The sequence below is a fragment of the Pseudocercospora fijiensis genome (genome assembly GCF_000340215.1).
Source record: "Pseudocercospora fijiensis CIRAD86 unplaced genomic scaffold MYCFIscaffold_1, whole genome shotgun sequence".
Taxonomy (NCBI): Eukaryota; Fungi; Ascomycota; class Dothideomycetes; order Mycosphaerellales; family Mycosphaerellaceae; genus Pseudocercospora; species Pseudocercospora fijiensis.
In genome coordinates this window covers 10,865,160-10,878,642 of record NW_006921532.1, presented here as the reverse complement: position 1 = coordinate 10,878,642, position 13,483 = coordinate 10,865,160, and the positions used below count along the sequence as shown (strand labels likewise).

At 51.3% G+C, this 13,483-nt stretch overlaps 6 protein-coding genes across 6 annotated transcripts; 1 reads left to right on the top strand and 5 right to left on the bottom strand.

The window, feature by feature from the left end:
- Positions 1–784: 784 nt before the first annotated feature.
- Positions 785–1,647, top strand: MYCFIDRAFT_76887 (uncharacterized protein; the record flags this gene model as incomplete). The annotated part of the gene is made up of 6 exons (XM_007922307.1): positions 785–857; positions 1,099–1,167; positions 1,221–1,301; positions 1,357–1,425; positions 1,496–1,564; positions 1,625–1,647. 6 exons carry the CDS (start codon positions 785–787, stop codon positions 1,645–1,647), a joined length of 384 nt encoding a protein of 127 aa, XP_007920498.1.
- Positions 1,648–1,729: 82 nt separating this feature from the next.
- Positions 1,730–2,438, bottom strand: MYCFIDRAFT_210128 (uncharacterized protein). Its single transcript, XM_007923938.1, has one exon. The coding sequence runs from the start codon at positions 2,390–2,392 to the stop codon at positions 1,739–1,741; it is 654 nt and encodes a 217-aa protein (XP_007922129.1). The 5' UTR covers positions 2,393–2,438; the 3' UTR covers positions 1,730–1,738.
- A 31-nt stretch (positions 2,439–2,469) lies between these two features.
- On the bottom strand, positions 2,470–4,675 carry MYCFIDRAFT_76886 (uncharacterized protein; the record flags this gene model as incomplete). Its single annotated transcript, XM_007922306.1, has 2 exons — positions 2,470–2,614; positions 2,901–4,675. 2 exons carry the CDS (start codon positions 4,673–4,675, stop codon positions 2,470–2,472), a joined length of 1,920 nt encoding a protein of 639 aa, XP_007920497.1.
- Positions 4,676–5,344: 669 nt separating this feature from the next.
- MYCFIDRAFT_185816 (uncharacterized protein) lies at positions 5,345–6,827 on the bottom strand (the record flags this gene model as incomplete). Its single annotated transcript, XM_007923937.1, has 2 exons — positions 5,345–5,370; positions 5,444–6,827. 2 exons carry the CDS (start codon positions 6,825–6,827, stop codon positions 5,345–5,347), a joined length of 1,410 nt encoding a protein of 469 aa, XP_007922128.1.
- Positions 6,828–7,292: 465 nt separating this feature from the next.
- MYCFIDRAFT_86406 (uncharacterized protein) lies at positions 7,293–10,515 on the bottom strand (the record flags this gene model as incomplete). Its single annotated transcript, XM_007922489.1, has 4 exons — positions 7,293–7,778; positions 7,836–10,089; positions 10,147–10,285; positions 10,341–10,515. 4 exons carry the CDS (start codon positions 10,513–10,515, stop codon positions 7,704–7,706), a joined length of 2,643 nt encoding a protein of 880 aa, XP_007920680.1. The 3' UTR covers positions 7,293–7,703.
- Positions 10,516–10,760: 245 nt separating this feature from the next.
- Positions 10,761–12,190, bottom strand: MYCFIDRAFT_213714 (uncharacterized protein; the record flags this gene model as incomplete). The annotated part of the gene is made up of 1 exon (XM_007923936.1): positions 10,761–12,190. The coding sequence occupies one exon, from the start codon at positions 12,188–12,190 to the stop codon at positions 11,111–11,113; it is 1,080 nt and encodes a 359-aa protein (XP_007922127.1). The 3' UTR covers positions 10,761–11,110.
- Positions 12,191–13,483: the final 1,293 nt, after the last annotated feature.

The following is a 13,483-nucleotide window of genomic DNA, read 5'->3' as shown; positions in this document are numbered from 1 at the left end:
TTTAGCCTCTCTTGCTTTAGCCGTATCTTGGCTTATAGATTCCGGTATACCGTACCTATACCTCTAAAGGCCTTATCCGGATAGATAGTCTTGAATTAGATCGATCTAGATAGTATAATTTTCGGTAGTAAGTTGCGGAATTCCCTTTACCGCGCCGATAGTCGTCTCGGTAGTAGACATCTTTATCGTTAGATTTCTCGACTCGTAACGGTCGTATCGTTGATATTTTTAGATCGTTTGATTCGTATTAATCGGTTCTTTTCGCCTATAGACCGGCGTCTATAGCGGAGCAATAACCGTTATCTTATTATTGTTCGAAGTTAGTCGCTTTCTTCGATTTGCGGAGTGACGTCGGATAAGGTTTAACCTTGCGCAAGCGGGTTGCCTGATCGGGTAATTTCTCGAACTTTCTTGTTTCTTCACTTGCGTTCCGGGCTCATAACTGTTGTAGATAAGCGGTAAACCGATAGAATTGCTTGCTATTCGAATAAAGGACTCACTAGCTACTTATATACCCCAGCGCCAAGAATCACAAGCTATTACTAAGCCGTAAGTGAATGACCTCGCAACTTCCTTCTCCTTCTCTTGCTTATAAATCCAACTAGACTCGTACATTCCCGAGTATTCTAACACAACAAAATGGTGATTGCCGGTTGTGTGATGAGCATCGTCACGATTGTCGTATAAGATGTGAGTGGTGTTTACGACCAGCAGTGAGATACGTAACGGTCTCCAACATCATACCGCATCCGGGTCTGCAACCTTCTTGACATTTTCGACAATCATGCAGCTCCTCGATATCGTTGCACTCTGCAGCCTTGCGACTGTCGTCGCAGCAGCTCCGACTCCATTCGAGAGTAAGTACAGGACGATTAAGCGAGATGGCGGACGGGGGTGATCCCCGTAAGCGGCAGCTAGCATTGAAAACGTTAGACGTGGACTTTGTAAAGGTGCGGATAATTCGTTCAGGCAGTACGCTAGCATTGACTAGTTAGATTGCATATCAAGGGAGTACTCCCGTCCCCCATCTCCCCTAATCGTCCTGTACCTCGATCGATTCATCGTTTCTCACGTAAGGTGATCTGACGATTTGTGCAGGAGCTGTAGCCGAGGTCGCAAAGCGTGATCCATATTTCCTCTATCGTATTTTTGCACCTCCAGAGAATGGTAAGGACAGGACTAAGCCTGCAATATTACCAAACCACTAACGTACTTCGCAGAGGATGAGCCGAATTTCGAAAAGCGAGAAGAGAAGCGTGATGCATATTTCTATGGTAGAACCTGGACTCCTCCAGAGAATGGTAGATTGAGTCTCGGCACTGCTAGTCCTGCAGCTTTTTGCTGATTTTCGCACAGAGGATGAGGAGAAGTTCGAGAAGCGTGATCCATACTTCTACGGCCGAACCTGGACTCCCCCAGAGAATGGTGTGTACATCCGATCCGATCTTTCGAAAGCCTCTTGGCCAGGCGAGATACTAACGTCTTGCCTGAATAGAGGATGAATCCAAATTCGAGAAGCGTGATCCATACTTCTACGGTCGAACCTGGACTCCCCCGGAAAATGGTATGTATATCCGATCCTTCGAAAGCCTCCCGAGATACTGACATTTTGTCTGCTGCATAGAGGATGAGTCGAAGTTCGAGTGAGCGGGAAGAAGCGGCTTAGACTGTGGTCATGGAACTTCTCGAAGGGATGTGGAATTTCGAGAATGTCGCTCAGGGTTTGGATATGTGAGATTCAGCTTGAAGAGCCTGCTGTCGAGTCGGCTACCTTCGATTCATTCGCTTGAAGTCTTTGCGCTTCTGCCGTAGCCTTGGTGAGATATTGAACGACGTCAATGTATTTATTGAGTTTGTCTTCCAGATACTCCGTTCTGTACCCTTCCCTCTCGTGATCCTCTTGCCCCCGCTGCGCACATTCAAGCGGTGTAGCTCCATCCCGATCTCGTACAAGTAGACTCGATCTTGTGACGTCAGCTTCGACCAAGAGCTTGACACACGCCAGGCAGCCCTCCAAGGCTGGGCAATGCACTGGAAGCCTGCCACTGTTATCCGCAATATGTAGCGACTTCTTTTCATGATCTGCCTGAAGCAGTGCAGCCACGAATTTGCTCGTAAAGCAAGCAGCCCCGCCATGATGACGAATTGCTATTGAATAATGTAGAGGAAGCTGGCCCCACTTATCTTGCGCCAGAACTAGGGTCTGATCTGTAGTCGCATCGATCAAAAGCGGTAGCAACTGCAGATTCTCACCCATTACGGCCGAGGCATAATGAAGAGGGATCCTCCCGTCCTCATCTTTGGATCCAAGACTGGTTCCCTCAGAATCAGCATCTAGGATCAGCCGCGCGCAGAGAATCGCCTCACGTCCAGGGTCGTCGTAAAAAGCCATTGCCGCGACATGATGTAGAGGAGTCCTGTCACGTCCATCTCGTGCGGAGACTTGATCGCCTACCTCAATGCAACACTTCACAAGATAAGAGCAACAGATTGAAGCTGCTGAATGGAGTAGGGACGATCCGTCAGGAATGCAATCCAGCCTCGCTGTATAGAACAGCAAATCGAATGCGTCCCGGTCCTGTTGGGCCGGCGGCTTTCCTTCAGGTACAAAGGTCTGCATAGCCATAGCAAGTATTACTCGGGGTCTTAGGCCACGCAAATGTCTCAATCGGACGAATGCTTCGAGCATGTCAGATCTCCCAGATCCCCCAGATCTCGCAGCCATCGCAATAGCGTTGTGCAAGTTAGACATCTCTAACTTAAAATAATCAAAAGAGGCAGGATTGCCCGATTCTCTCACGATCATAAAGTGCCAAATAATGGAGATTGCACGAGATGTGGCCGGCGATGAGTCTTCGATCATCAAGCGCAGAACAAACAGGAAATCATCGTTCGTATACCGGGCCTGCTTCCTTTGCTTGGGTATGAGAATCATGATTCGAATCTGCTTCATCGCTGTGGCCTCGTTCCAGTCTTCTTGAAACCGATATGCTGACTCGAGCAGTATGAGTTGCCTATCTTCAACTTCTGACCAAGCTTTACATAGCTCGAATGGCCTATGCTTCTCTTCTTGCTCTTTCGCCTCTTCTCTCTGTCCCTTTCCTTCCTTCTCTTTCTGACGACCTTTGAGGCCACGCAGTATCTTGTTCTTAAGAAGGCGAATAGGCTTCTTGCGGGGTATGGTTTCCTCACGATGCACCAATTCTTCGGGTTCTCGATACTTGAATCTGTCCGAAGCCATGTCCCTTAATTTCTCAGCATCAATTGCAATAGCATCCAGCTCTTCAGAGAGGAGATATGCTGTACTGATCTCCAAGAGAGTCTGCTCAGCTTGGTTTTGATCGATGCGATAACTTGAGACATGTGGAGGCAGTGATTGGCCTGTCAAGAACTCCTTTAGCGTCAAATGAAACACATTGACGCGGACGCGACCATCCTCTTCGTTCATGCGAAGGAGGATGGCGCAAGTCTGTACCCAATGCTTGCCTTGATCCATCTCCTTCCCAGTAGGTAGCTTCCTCCTCCTACGGCGTCCCGGGTAGAAGTGTAGCGCAATCGAGATCTCATCTAGAGACAGGGGCGCGCGAGCGGCAACCACGAGAACCAAGACTCGGTACACTGTGTCTCGTTCATCCGATGGTATTTCGTGAAGGATACGTGCGTACAAATCCCGAAGGCCTAGCGGTAGTTGGGAGAGCTCATGGATGACCTGGTGAGGTCTTTTCTTCGACACAGTCTTTAGCGCGAGCGACACCCATACGAATGTCCCACCATCCCGACTCTTGACCTGCTCGTTGACTTCGGCTTTGAGATCCGAGTCCCAGTTGCAACGCTTCGCTATGTCCTCTACTTCGTACTCGATGAAGCGCTGTAGGTCTATGTTGACTTTGCCTACATCCATCATAATCCTTTGTGTAGCCCCTGGGAAATCGTTTGCCAGGTCGTTAGCGGTTCGAATGACACGGCTGGTAACGACGACCTTCATTCTTTTGCAGCTCCCTTTTCGCAGAAGGCCACCAAACCTGGACACCAAAAGATCGCGAGAATTCTCTTCGCACTCATCCAGGCCGTCGATTTGCAGAAGAAGATTGCCTAAGATGCCATCTGTAATGACGGCTTCGAATACTGGCCACAGAGATTCGATACTATCGAACAGGCTCTCTCCTTTCACTGCGAAGTCGTTCAACAAATGATCACAAAGTGCTGGCTGTTTCCTCAGTAGTAATAGCAATAAGCCTCGGAGGATGCCGAGGCCGGTCGATTGTCGAGCCTCTGCATTCATGCAAAAGAAGTAAGCGAAAGTTGAGTCTTTCGTCTCGTGTTGCGGCTTGAAATGATCGACGAGAAACGTGGCGAGCACAGTCTTGCCGATCCCAGGCTCTCCCGTGACAAGGAGCAGTTGGGGCGCCTCCGCGGCCTGCCATGCCTTGAAATCCTCATTCCTCAAAACCCATTCGCATGTTCCTGGCGTGCGGCCAGCTCTTGTCCGATCTAGGGCCTTAGTGAGATCCACTTCTGGGTCCGTCCAGTAAAGGGCCTTGAGAGCTTCAGAACGGAGGCCTTCCTTCTGGTTTGCTTCGCTCTGTGAATTGAAGTTGTAGCTATCGCCGAACTGAACTTTGCCGCCGTAAACAGTGTTACTGGCGTAGTCGCTGCCATGGTGCTTGAAATCCATGGCGAATACCTATGCGATGGCTGCCTCAAGCTGAACAGTATTGTCTTGCTAATATGACGTGACTTGGCGACTACCTAAGTAGTCCTATCATTGTTGCCAAGGTCGCATCCCGCATGAAGTACTGCCAGTTTCTGTCTGGAGCAAAGACTTGTCGCGTGCAAGAGCCTCTTCACGCAACGGGCATGTTGTTGCGCAGGAGTAGAAGCACAAGCTCGATGTGAAAAGAAAGGCTGCAGCTCCGTTGAAGTATCCGGGGCCCGCATCTACATGTAGTCCGCGACTCCGCTCCCCGCCGCTACATGCATACGCCACAAAATTGGCAGCTGAATGTGCTTGCAGTGCGGGACCGCTCTCGGATGCAGTAGTTAGAACTACAACACACCCTGGCTCACCATATAAGGCGGCTACGAAAATCCAAAACATGCTTCATTCACAGCATATCAGCATCGCAGCGTACTGCTATCGTAGAACTATGGTATCTAAAACCCCAGAACTCCACGCTAATCCCATATCACAAAAAAGCAAAACACTCATCAACCACACCTCCCCTCTTGACTACCTACCACATCGCACTACCCTTCTTCCTCAACCTCCCATCACTCCCACTCCCACTCACCTCACTATCCCCACCCCTCAACCCAAAAAACGAACTCTTCTTCTTAGCAGGCTTCAATCCAGACCCCAAGCTCCAAACACTAGAACTAGGATTCGCACCACTCATCATAACACTCTGACTAGCAGCAGGCTGCATATAAAGCCCATTACTACCTCTCGGCGGCGGGGCACTCGAACTCGCCGTAGCTCTTCCCTGGGGGATAGGCGCTAGACCACCACCACCATTATATCTCCTCCCGGAACTAGGGCGACTGGTATTAGGTTGCTGTTGTGGGACGCCGTAGATTTTTCTCAGACGTTCTGTTTCCTTGTTGATTTCTGCCTGTTTGCGTCGGGCGGTTTTTTCTTCTTCTTCGAGTTGGCGTTGCAGGCGTTTGGCTTCTGCTTCATCTGCTCTTTCGCGTTCGCGGCGGCGTCGAGCCTCGGCTTTTGCTTCGGCTTCTTGTTGGGCTTTTAAACGGGCGGTTTCGGCGTCGAGGGACCACTGGGAGCGCGGGTCGGCCATGGGTGGTGGAAGGGATTGTCTTCGTATCACAGGTGGCTGCTGGCCTGGTGGACGGGTCTCGAGTCTTGGTAGAGCGTTTCGGTTTGCGTCGTTTCTAGCTGGTGCGGGTGGTGCGGCGACTGAAGCACCATACATGCTGGGAGGGTGGTGACTCAGTGCTGGGTTGCCTACTATGCTTACGGCATTTGCTGCGCGGTTTGGATTTGAGAGCTTCCTGCCTCCGCCGCTCAGTTTCCGCTCGTTGGGGATGTCCGAGATATTAAAGACGTCCCTCACGGAGTCCTTGCTACCAAAATATAGATCCTTAAGCACAACTGCGCTCAGGAGTAGGACGACCTCAAGCCCTTTCGGGTCCTCGATCTCTAGTCTCTGAATATTTGGCTCGTAGATTGTGAGCTCTCTCACACTCCTCCACAGCGCAATCGCAATATCCGGATCCCGCTTGCTCTTCTTCTTCGTTGCCTGATCTGAAGACTTTCCCGTCATATAACACGTCAAATCTTTGCCCAACTTGCTCTCCTTCCTCCAGACGAAGTTCAACTTCGGCGTGATAGCCAGGCTCGCAGGATCAGACTGTCCTCGATCCAGATTCGAAGCAGAAGGCGTTCGAAATGAGCATACCGGCATGGAGAACTCATATGAGTCTGAAGCACCCCATTTACCTTCTTTGACTTCTATCCCGACCTGCTGATCTGGATTGTAAAGTTGTATTACCCATTCAGTAGACAGCACTGGTTGAGGGGGTGGCGCGATGCCTCCATTTCTTTTGATCTCTTCTTGGCTCAACGTAGGCTGTGTCCAGTTCGGCCTGGCCATAGCTTCGCCAAAGAGAACCTCTGGGTTGTAGGCATCAAATAAGGCTGCGCCATAGCAGTTCTTATGCGCGAGGTTCGTACTGCTTGGGTCGGCATTTTGTAACAGGTACGCTGGCGCTGGGTCGGAACCGTGGTGTGAGAGGTAGAAATCACGATGATGTTTGACATTCGTCGAGGAAGGTTTGAGGAAGAAGGCGGGGAGATTTTCATCGAGCATACTGGGCGTTGGGCTGGGTCGTGGTCATGCAGGTACTCGAGTCTGCGTGTTTCTGCTCTGGTTACGCGCGGCGTGCCCGGTCAAGGTATAGTGATGGCAAGAAGACAGAACGACGGTGTTCAAAGAAAGAGTGAAAGTCTCCTACCATCTCAGGAGGCAGCCGAACGGGAACGAGCGCGTGATGTACAACTACTACAGTACTCCCAGAGAACTGTTCGCCAAACATCATTCAGGCCGTGTCGTTCGCGCAAGGCTTGGCTCCACTGCGAGGCTATGGAAGGTGACGACTGCTTTCTATTCCTGGTCACTTCGGCAGACCGGCATTCACCTGACGCACCAATCAAATGTTGACGGCGATTTTGAAACAACCACACCCACGAGATCACCAGATCATTTCTTCGATCCGGATGAGCCTATCACAAGGTCTAATGCCTCACGTTCAGCTCTGCCAGGTACCTCATGCATGACATGGTGATTAATTATGCTTTCGTCTTTGTTCTCATCATGTTGATGCCTTGCCGGATTCCACTAAAGCAGGCTCCAACATAAAGGTGTGCCTTAGCGAATGCACAGCCTCCTTCATGGCCCCTCATCATGACATGAGCAAACGGCTGTTGTTTTGTGCAAAGCCGCCAGTTAGTAAAGCCGCTGATGCTAATTACATGCAAATTAAGGCATCCCATCCTTTGCCGCGCGTCTGACCACATAGCGAAATAGTTGCTGCCAAGAAGTATCAGCCCGGACATGCGGTTCTTGCATACTTCGTTCAGCGATGAACATGCTGCGAGCCTCCTGGGAAATTCAATTGCGTGGCCCTGGCAGTGAAGCGGAGCTGATAGCTCAAACAGGACCTATCGGAGTCAGTCTCCCGCAGCATCATTCACTTTCGAACAGCTGCTCAGCATGTTCCCATCCAAAGGCGTGTTTCAGCCTGCGTCCGAAAGTCCGCACCTATGCGATGTTAGCTGCCTCCCATTGCCAAGTCAATCACCAACAAATCAGGCTTACCATGCCCCGCGGTACTTTCTGGCCTCTTCTCACCTCTTTTGGCTCATGGAATTGAATGCTACGCCCAAGATCCATCTTGCCAACAGTTATAACACCATCTCGATCGATGCCGCGAATCTCACCTTTGGGGACCGGGCTAAAGATCCAAGCTGAGCCGTAGAGCTTTGTGGGCTGAAGACCGATGGCGTTGAATGCAAACAGAATCTCCTCCCATGCCAGCTCTGGCCGAGGCTGTTGTGCCTCAGCAGGCGAAGGCAGCAAAGTCGAAAGCGTCTTGTATGCTCGCTTAGGTACGGCGACCCTGTCCATTTTCGGCACTACGGGAAGATGTTGAGCAGGCAGACGCGGGTCTTGAGCAGCCGGGGTGCCTCTCGTCTTCTTCTTGTCTTTCGGGTGCGCTTTGATCAGATCTTTCTTGGCAAGAGTTACGTTGGATCCATGCTGAATGTTGCTGTCGATCTCGCACAGCGGCCCCGATCGTCTTCTCTTCTCATTGGGAGAAGGTGGCGGTGTGGGTATTGTGACAGGTGGCTCGACCCATGGAGCTGTTCGGAAGAGCGTGCGTGGCTGGGACAAGCGACACTTGATCATGTTGTCAATACTGATGGCCTCGACTTCTGCCAAGCATCCCTCCAGCCTCTTCCAAAATTTATCGAGACGAAGCTCTGCGAGGCGCATTTGATAGTTGTTCGCCTGGCTCGAGGTCTTGTCGATGGGATATTCAAACCATCCCTTCTTCGTAGGATCCCAGACGAGGTAGTCGCCGGATGCTACGCGGTGGATGCCGAGTCGAAGCTTGGATTGCAAGGTACTCGATTTCTGAACCTGCTTCGCCACAGAGGGACGGAAACGTAGCATGGCTGTCTTGTTCTCATCGAGCCATGGTGCCAGCGCATCAACCGAATGCATGAGCTCCGCGCAGAGGGCAATGTCGGAGAAGTGAGTGGTCAGCCAGGGGTCGATGTACTGGGCAGCTTCGGCATCGGTGTCTAGCATGTACTGAAACTCTTGGATGAGACCCAACAAGCCGTGTCTATCGCGTTGCTCTTCGCGACAAATCGAGTACCAGAGCTGATCAATACGTCGTTCGGCGCCCGAAGCGCTGGCCCTCAACTGCCATCGCTCCTTCCTCTCTTGGTCCGCGCTATAAGAGTACCGGTGCCTAAGACGAGGCGAGCATGGAATGCCCGATTCCAGGTGAGAGATAGGCTGCACAACCAAATGCCACACTACATCCATCAGCGCTGACCATCGATCTTCGTCCTGACGAGAGAGTTTGACACGCTCGTTGTCAGCGCGGGCGAGCTGTACGTCGATCTCTGGCATGGCCTTCAGTTTCCGATAGAGGTCGTCCCAAAAGACATATACCTCGAGCGAGTAAGTGAGAGCAATGCCCGCGCATGTATTCCAGCAGTCTTTGCAATTGCAGAGGCGATCGTCATGACTGACTCCGTGCTCCTTCCATTCTCGCAGCACATCCATCAAGTAGGCAGGGTCCTCTTTCAGTAACCACACATGATCTTCCGCCGAAGCACGGCGGCTGTCAACCAAAAGGCGTAAGCGATGCAAGTCCAGCTTCTGAGGCACTTTGTAACATTCCTCGAGCGAGTGAGCGGAAAAGGAATGGTATTCGCTTGATCGTGTCTCCGGGACCGCTGGCTCTGGCATGGAAGGAGCAAGGAAGAACTGGGCAGGTGCAACATCGTGAAGAATGTGCTTCGCACAGGACAGCAGAAACCGGTAGATACCTTGTTGGATTTCGAGAGACAGCAGGCCTTCGTTCGATCGTCGGAGGAACTTGAATTGACATGGCAGGAGCTCCTTGATATGATTGGTGATGACTTGACCGTAGCGTGAAGGTGAGCATTTCTCTTCGAATAGTAAGCAGAGCTTTTCACCCTCATGGTCATGATCTTCATAGTAGTGGAATTCGCAGCAGTAGTCCTCAAAGTACTGCTCATAGTCGAGAGACCGATTCCAGCCATCTCCCAAATGCGCGGCCTTGGCGTCCGCAATGCGGAAGGTGTCAGGTAGATTGCGGCCGCGCGAGTTGAGGAAATGGAGCAGCAGATTCCGCGATTGCAGATCTTCGAGATTGATCTGTGGCCAGAGATATGCTTCAGTCCGACATGTTCGTGTGCGAGGAGCCTGCTTCTTTATCGACCGCATGTTTTCGAAGTCCGGTCTGTGGGTCTGAGACATTCCAGGCCAGGCTTTGAGCAAAATCTCCCGTCTCTGCTTGACGCTCTTCTTCCTGTGACAACGCATTAGAACTAAACCTTACGCGACTACGGGCCCATAAGGCACTGACATCCATCTCTTCTGAATTGTAGCCTCGAATCTCTTGATGATGGCGTTCAGCTGAGTCCAGTCCTTGAAGATCGAGATCGTAAAGTGACGCGCAGCAGAACGCGTCTCTTCAGTGCCGAGCTTCTTTGGTACCGGCAGATCTGTCCGTCAAAGTCAGCATCAAGATGTTGGAACTTGATGATCTTGTGGACCAACCTTTCCCATACGTGAAGCGGCAGCATTTGCAACCCAGATTGTGTTCATCGCCGAGCTCGCTGAGGAACTCATATGTGTACGCGTGGTAATCTGGCGTGGTGGCGATCTTGTTGTTGGCCTCAGGGAGTTCTCGAGCATCTTGGGCCTGATGCATCAAGTGCTCCTGTGGCGACATCTTGGGTGATATGCTGTCTCATGCGCCTTCTCATGCATGCGAAAGAAGAGTTGCGTTGACTTTGTTCGCGGCAAACCCGCCAAAGCCCGTGCGTTATCGTCGTTTCTGCAGGTCACCGCTAATCCCAGGCAGCATGCAACGACGACGAAGGCAAGAGCAGTCGGAACGCGTCGTTATCAGGGTCGTGTCAATTGAGATTTCGGCGGCTATCTGTCTCGCAATCAGCACGCCAGTGCCACCTCATTACCTCTATCAGAAATTTCTTCAGGATTGAGAATGCTTATCGAATGCTACAAAGCCCTCTCGCCTACTCCCGAATGCAATGTGTCCCTCCCAGGTCTCGTCGTCTCGTCATTACATGTAGCCTTCGCCTTGTCCGTTCCTTCTCTAGATCGCGCGTGCGCCCTCAATAGCAGAAGTCCTCCAAGTCCTCCAAGTCCTCCAGCACGTCCCATGCTCCCTCCTTCATTGCACTCCGCTTTGAGCTTCGATTCTGCGAATTGCTGTGACTCTTGTGACCCAGAATGTACTGCCTGCCGCAAGCACATTCTCAATGCCGCGAGCGGCTGTGGAGGTAGCGTTCGAGGTCGTCGTGCTATCGTTTGCTACCTCTCCCACCACCACTCGAGCCGCCGCCCATATGCTTCCTCGCCAGATTCATCACGATTGGCGTCAAGATGGGAGCAAGTGTCACCCAATGCTTCTGACCTTTCTCCACCCAAGGTCCAATGTCGTACTTGCCGATTTTGATTTCCTTCGGCTGCCTGTCATCCCGGCGCCTATCACGGTCGCCACGTGAGACCCGGCTGTCGTAGTCATCATAGTCGTCATCTCGTCTCCTGCTTCTGTCTCGTCTCCGTGGACGATCGTAATCATCGTCGCGCCGCCTTCGTGGTTCATCTGAATGGTATCGATCATCGTCATACTCTCTCGGCCTCCTGCGCGCATCATCATGGCTGCGACGTCTGCGCGGTCTCCGGTCGTAGTCATCGTCGTCTGAGTAGTCATCATACCGGTCTCCACGCCGTGGAGGTGGGCGAGAGCTTCGCCGACGCGCCGGTACTGGATCAGAGCCGTATTGCACCGGTGGATCGTCTCGGCGCCGTCGTGGCGGAGCATAGTCGTCCTCGTACGGATCTGGGTCTCTCCTTCTTCTCGGCGGAGGAGCATCGTCGTAGGGGTCTCCTCCCCTTCGTGAGCCCACCATACTGTCGGGATAGGGAGGTTGAGGATCTCTTGCGCCGCCTCTGTCTCTGCGGTTTCGACCTCCGGCAGGTGTGTACTTGGAAGCTTTGTGTGCGTCGCCTTCGTCGCTCTCGTAGCCGTCTCGGCGGTCTCTAAACTCTTTATCGCGTGGCCTGTTCTTGCGCTCCAGATCAGGTGGACCGCGCCCGAGCGCCGAGACACCGTCTTCGAATTGTGGTCGCGTGTCCGGCGAGACTCTGCTGCGGCTGCCCTCTCTTTTAAGAGCTGGCTTGAGTGTTTCGCCTAGTGGAGGCGGTGGCAAGTCTGCAGCATGTGGGTCGTCAGCTCTTGGCGCTGGCCGACCACGTGCATCTGCTCCATAGTCATCCATGCCTGCGAAGTCTGGGCCGTAATCTGGGTATGGTGCGCGGTGGTGGTCACGTCGAGGTGCACGTGGTTGTCGATGGTCGTCTGCGTAGTCGCTAGCCATGGCGGCTGGCAGAGCTGGCTCAGCTTATATGAACAGGTTGGCTCGCTGCTGTGAGGACGGAAGTGAGCGGAGCGGGTGGTCGTCTTGTTTGCGCCGACCGCTCAGACGCAGGGTGAGGTAAGAAGAGTCAGGTCGGGCGTCAATCAAGTTCTGAAACGAAGGTCGTCATAAAACTGCTGCTCGCAATGTCCTGGTTGTTTGGCCAAATAATAATAAACTCTGGCAGAAAGCTTGAACGTTGCGACTTCTTTAAAATGGCGTCAAGGTGCAGCAATTTTTGAAGGGTAGGCTCTCGCTATCTCCCATCAGACCCTTGCGAGCAGGCTAAGTGACATTATCCGTTTATTTATAAACGCCTTACGCAGCAAGGGTCTGAATACAAACTGTTAGATTTGGATAGCTAAAATAACCAACTCAGCGCATAACGCGAAATACAGAATTGTTAGAAGTGCATCTTATAGCGCGTATAATTATAAGTTTAACGCTACAAAAATGAATCGCGTGCGACGTTGTAGCGTTAAGATACTATTAATCTCCTAAGCCGGGTTTGTTTAGCTAGCCTATAGCTAGCCGGCTTTAGCTATAGGCCGATAGATACCTATATTACGATACTAATATCTCGAGAAAGGAACTATTAGAGGTTATAGAGCGTACAATTCTAAGTAGATTCTTTGCTAGGTATAATACTATATAATATTGTTTTAATGCTTCTACGAGCTAGTAGTAGAAGCCGGCTAAATTATACCCCCTTTATTTTACCTATAAACACTTAGCGCTTATTGCGCGTATAATTCTAAGACATTCTATATACTATTTATATCGATGCGACGTATTATAGTAGCTGCCTAGAAAGCACCGACAAGTCCTATAAGCTAGCCGCTATACTATAAAGTAATGTCGGATTTGAGTTGCTTTAGTAGTAGGAGCCCCTAGCGAAGTAGGTCGCCTAGTACGCCTAGTACGCCTAGTACGCTTAGTACGCCTAGTACGCCTAGTACGCCTAGTACGCCTAGTACGCCTAGGTCGCCTACTTAGCCGTATAACGTAACATCTTAGGGACTCCCGCGGAGGCCGTATATAGCAGAATAATACGTTATATATTAATATACAAACGACGGAACTATACTAAACTATACGTACGTATATACGGACGATAGTAAGCGAGATATATAGAGTCGTAGGACAGATCCGAGTAGTAGGAAGGAACCGGAAGATAGGGAAGAGCTAGGAGAAACATATTTACTTAAGAGCGGTTAAACGAGTTCGTATACGCGCGCTACGTAAGTTAGCTAG

What these genes read in the sequence shown, in the direction of transcription:
- MYCFIDRAFT_210128 (XM_007923938.1), bottom strand. Translation starts at nt 2,392, where the DNA reads ATGGCTTTTTACGACGACCCTGGACGTGAGGCGATTCTCTGCGCGCGG.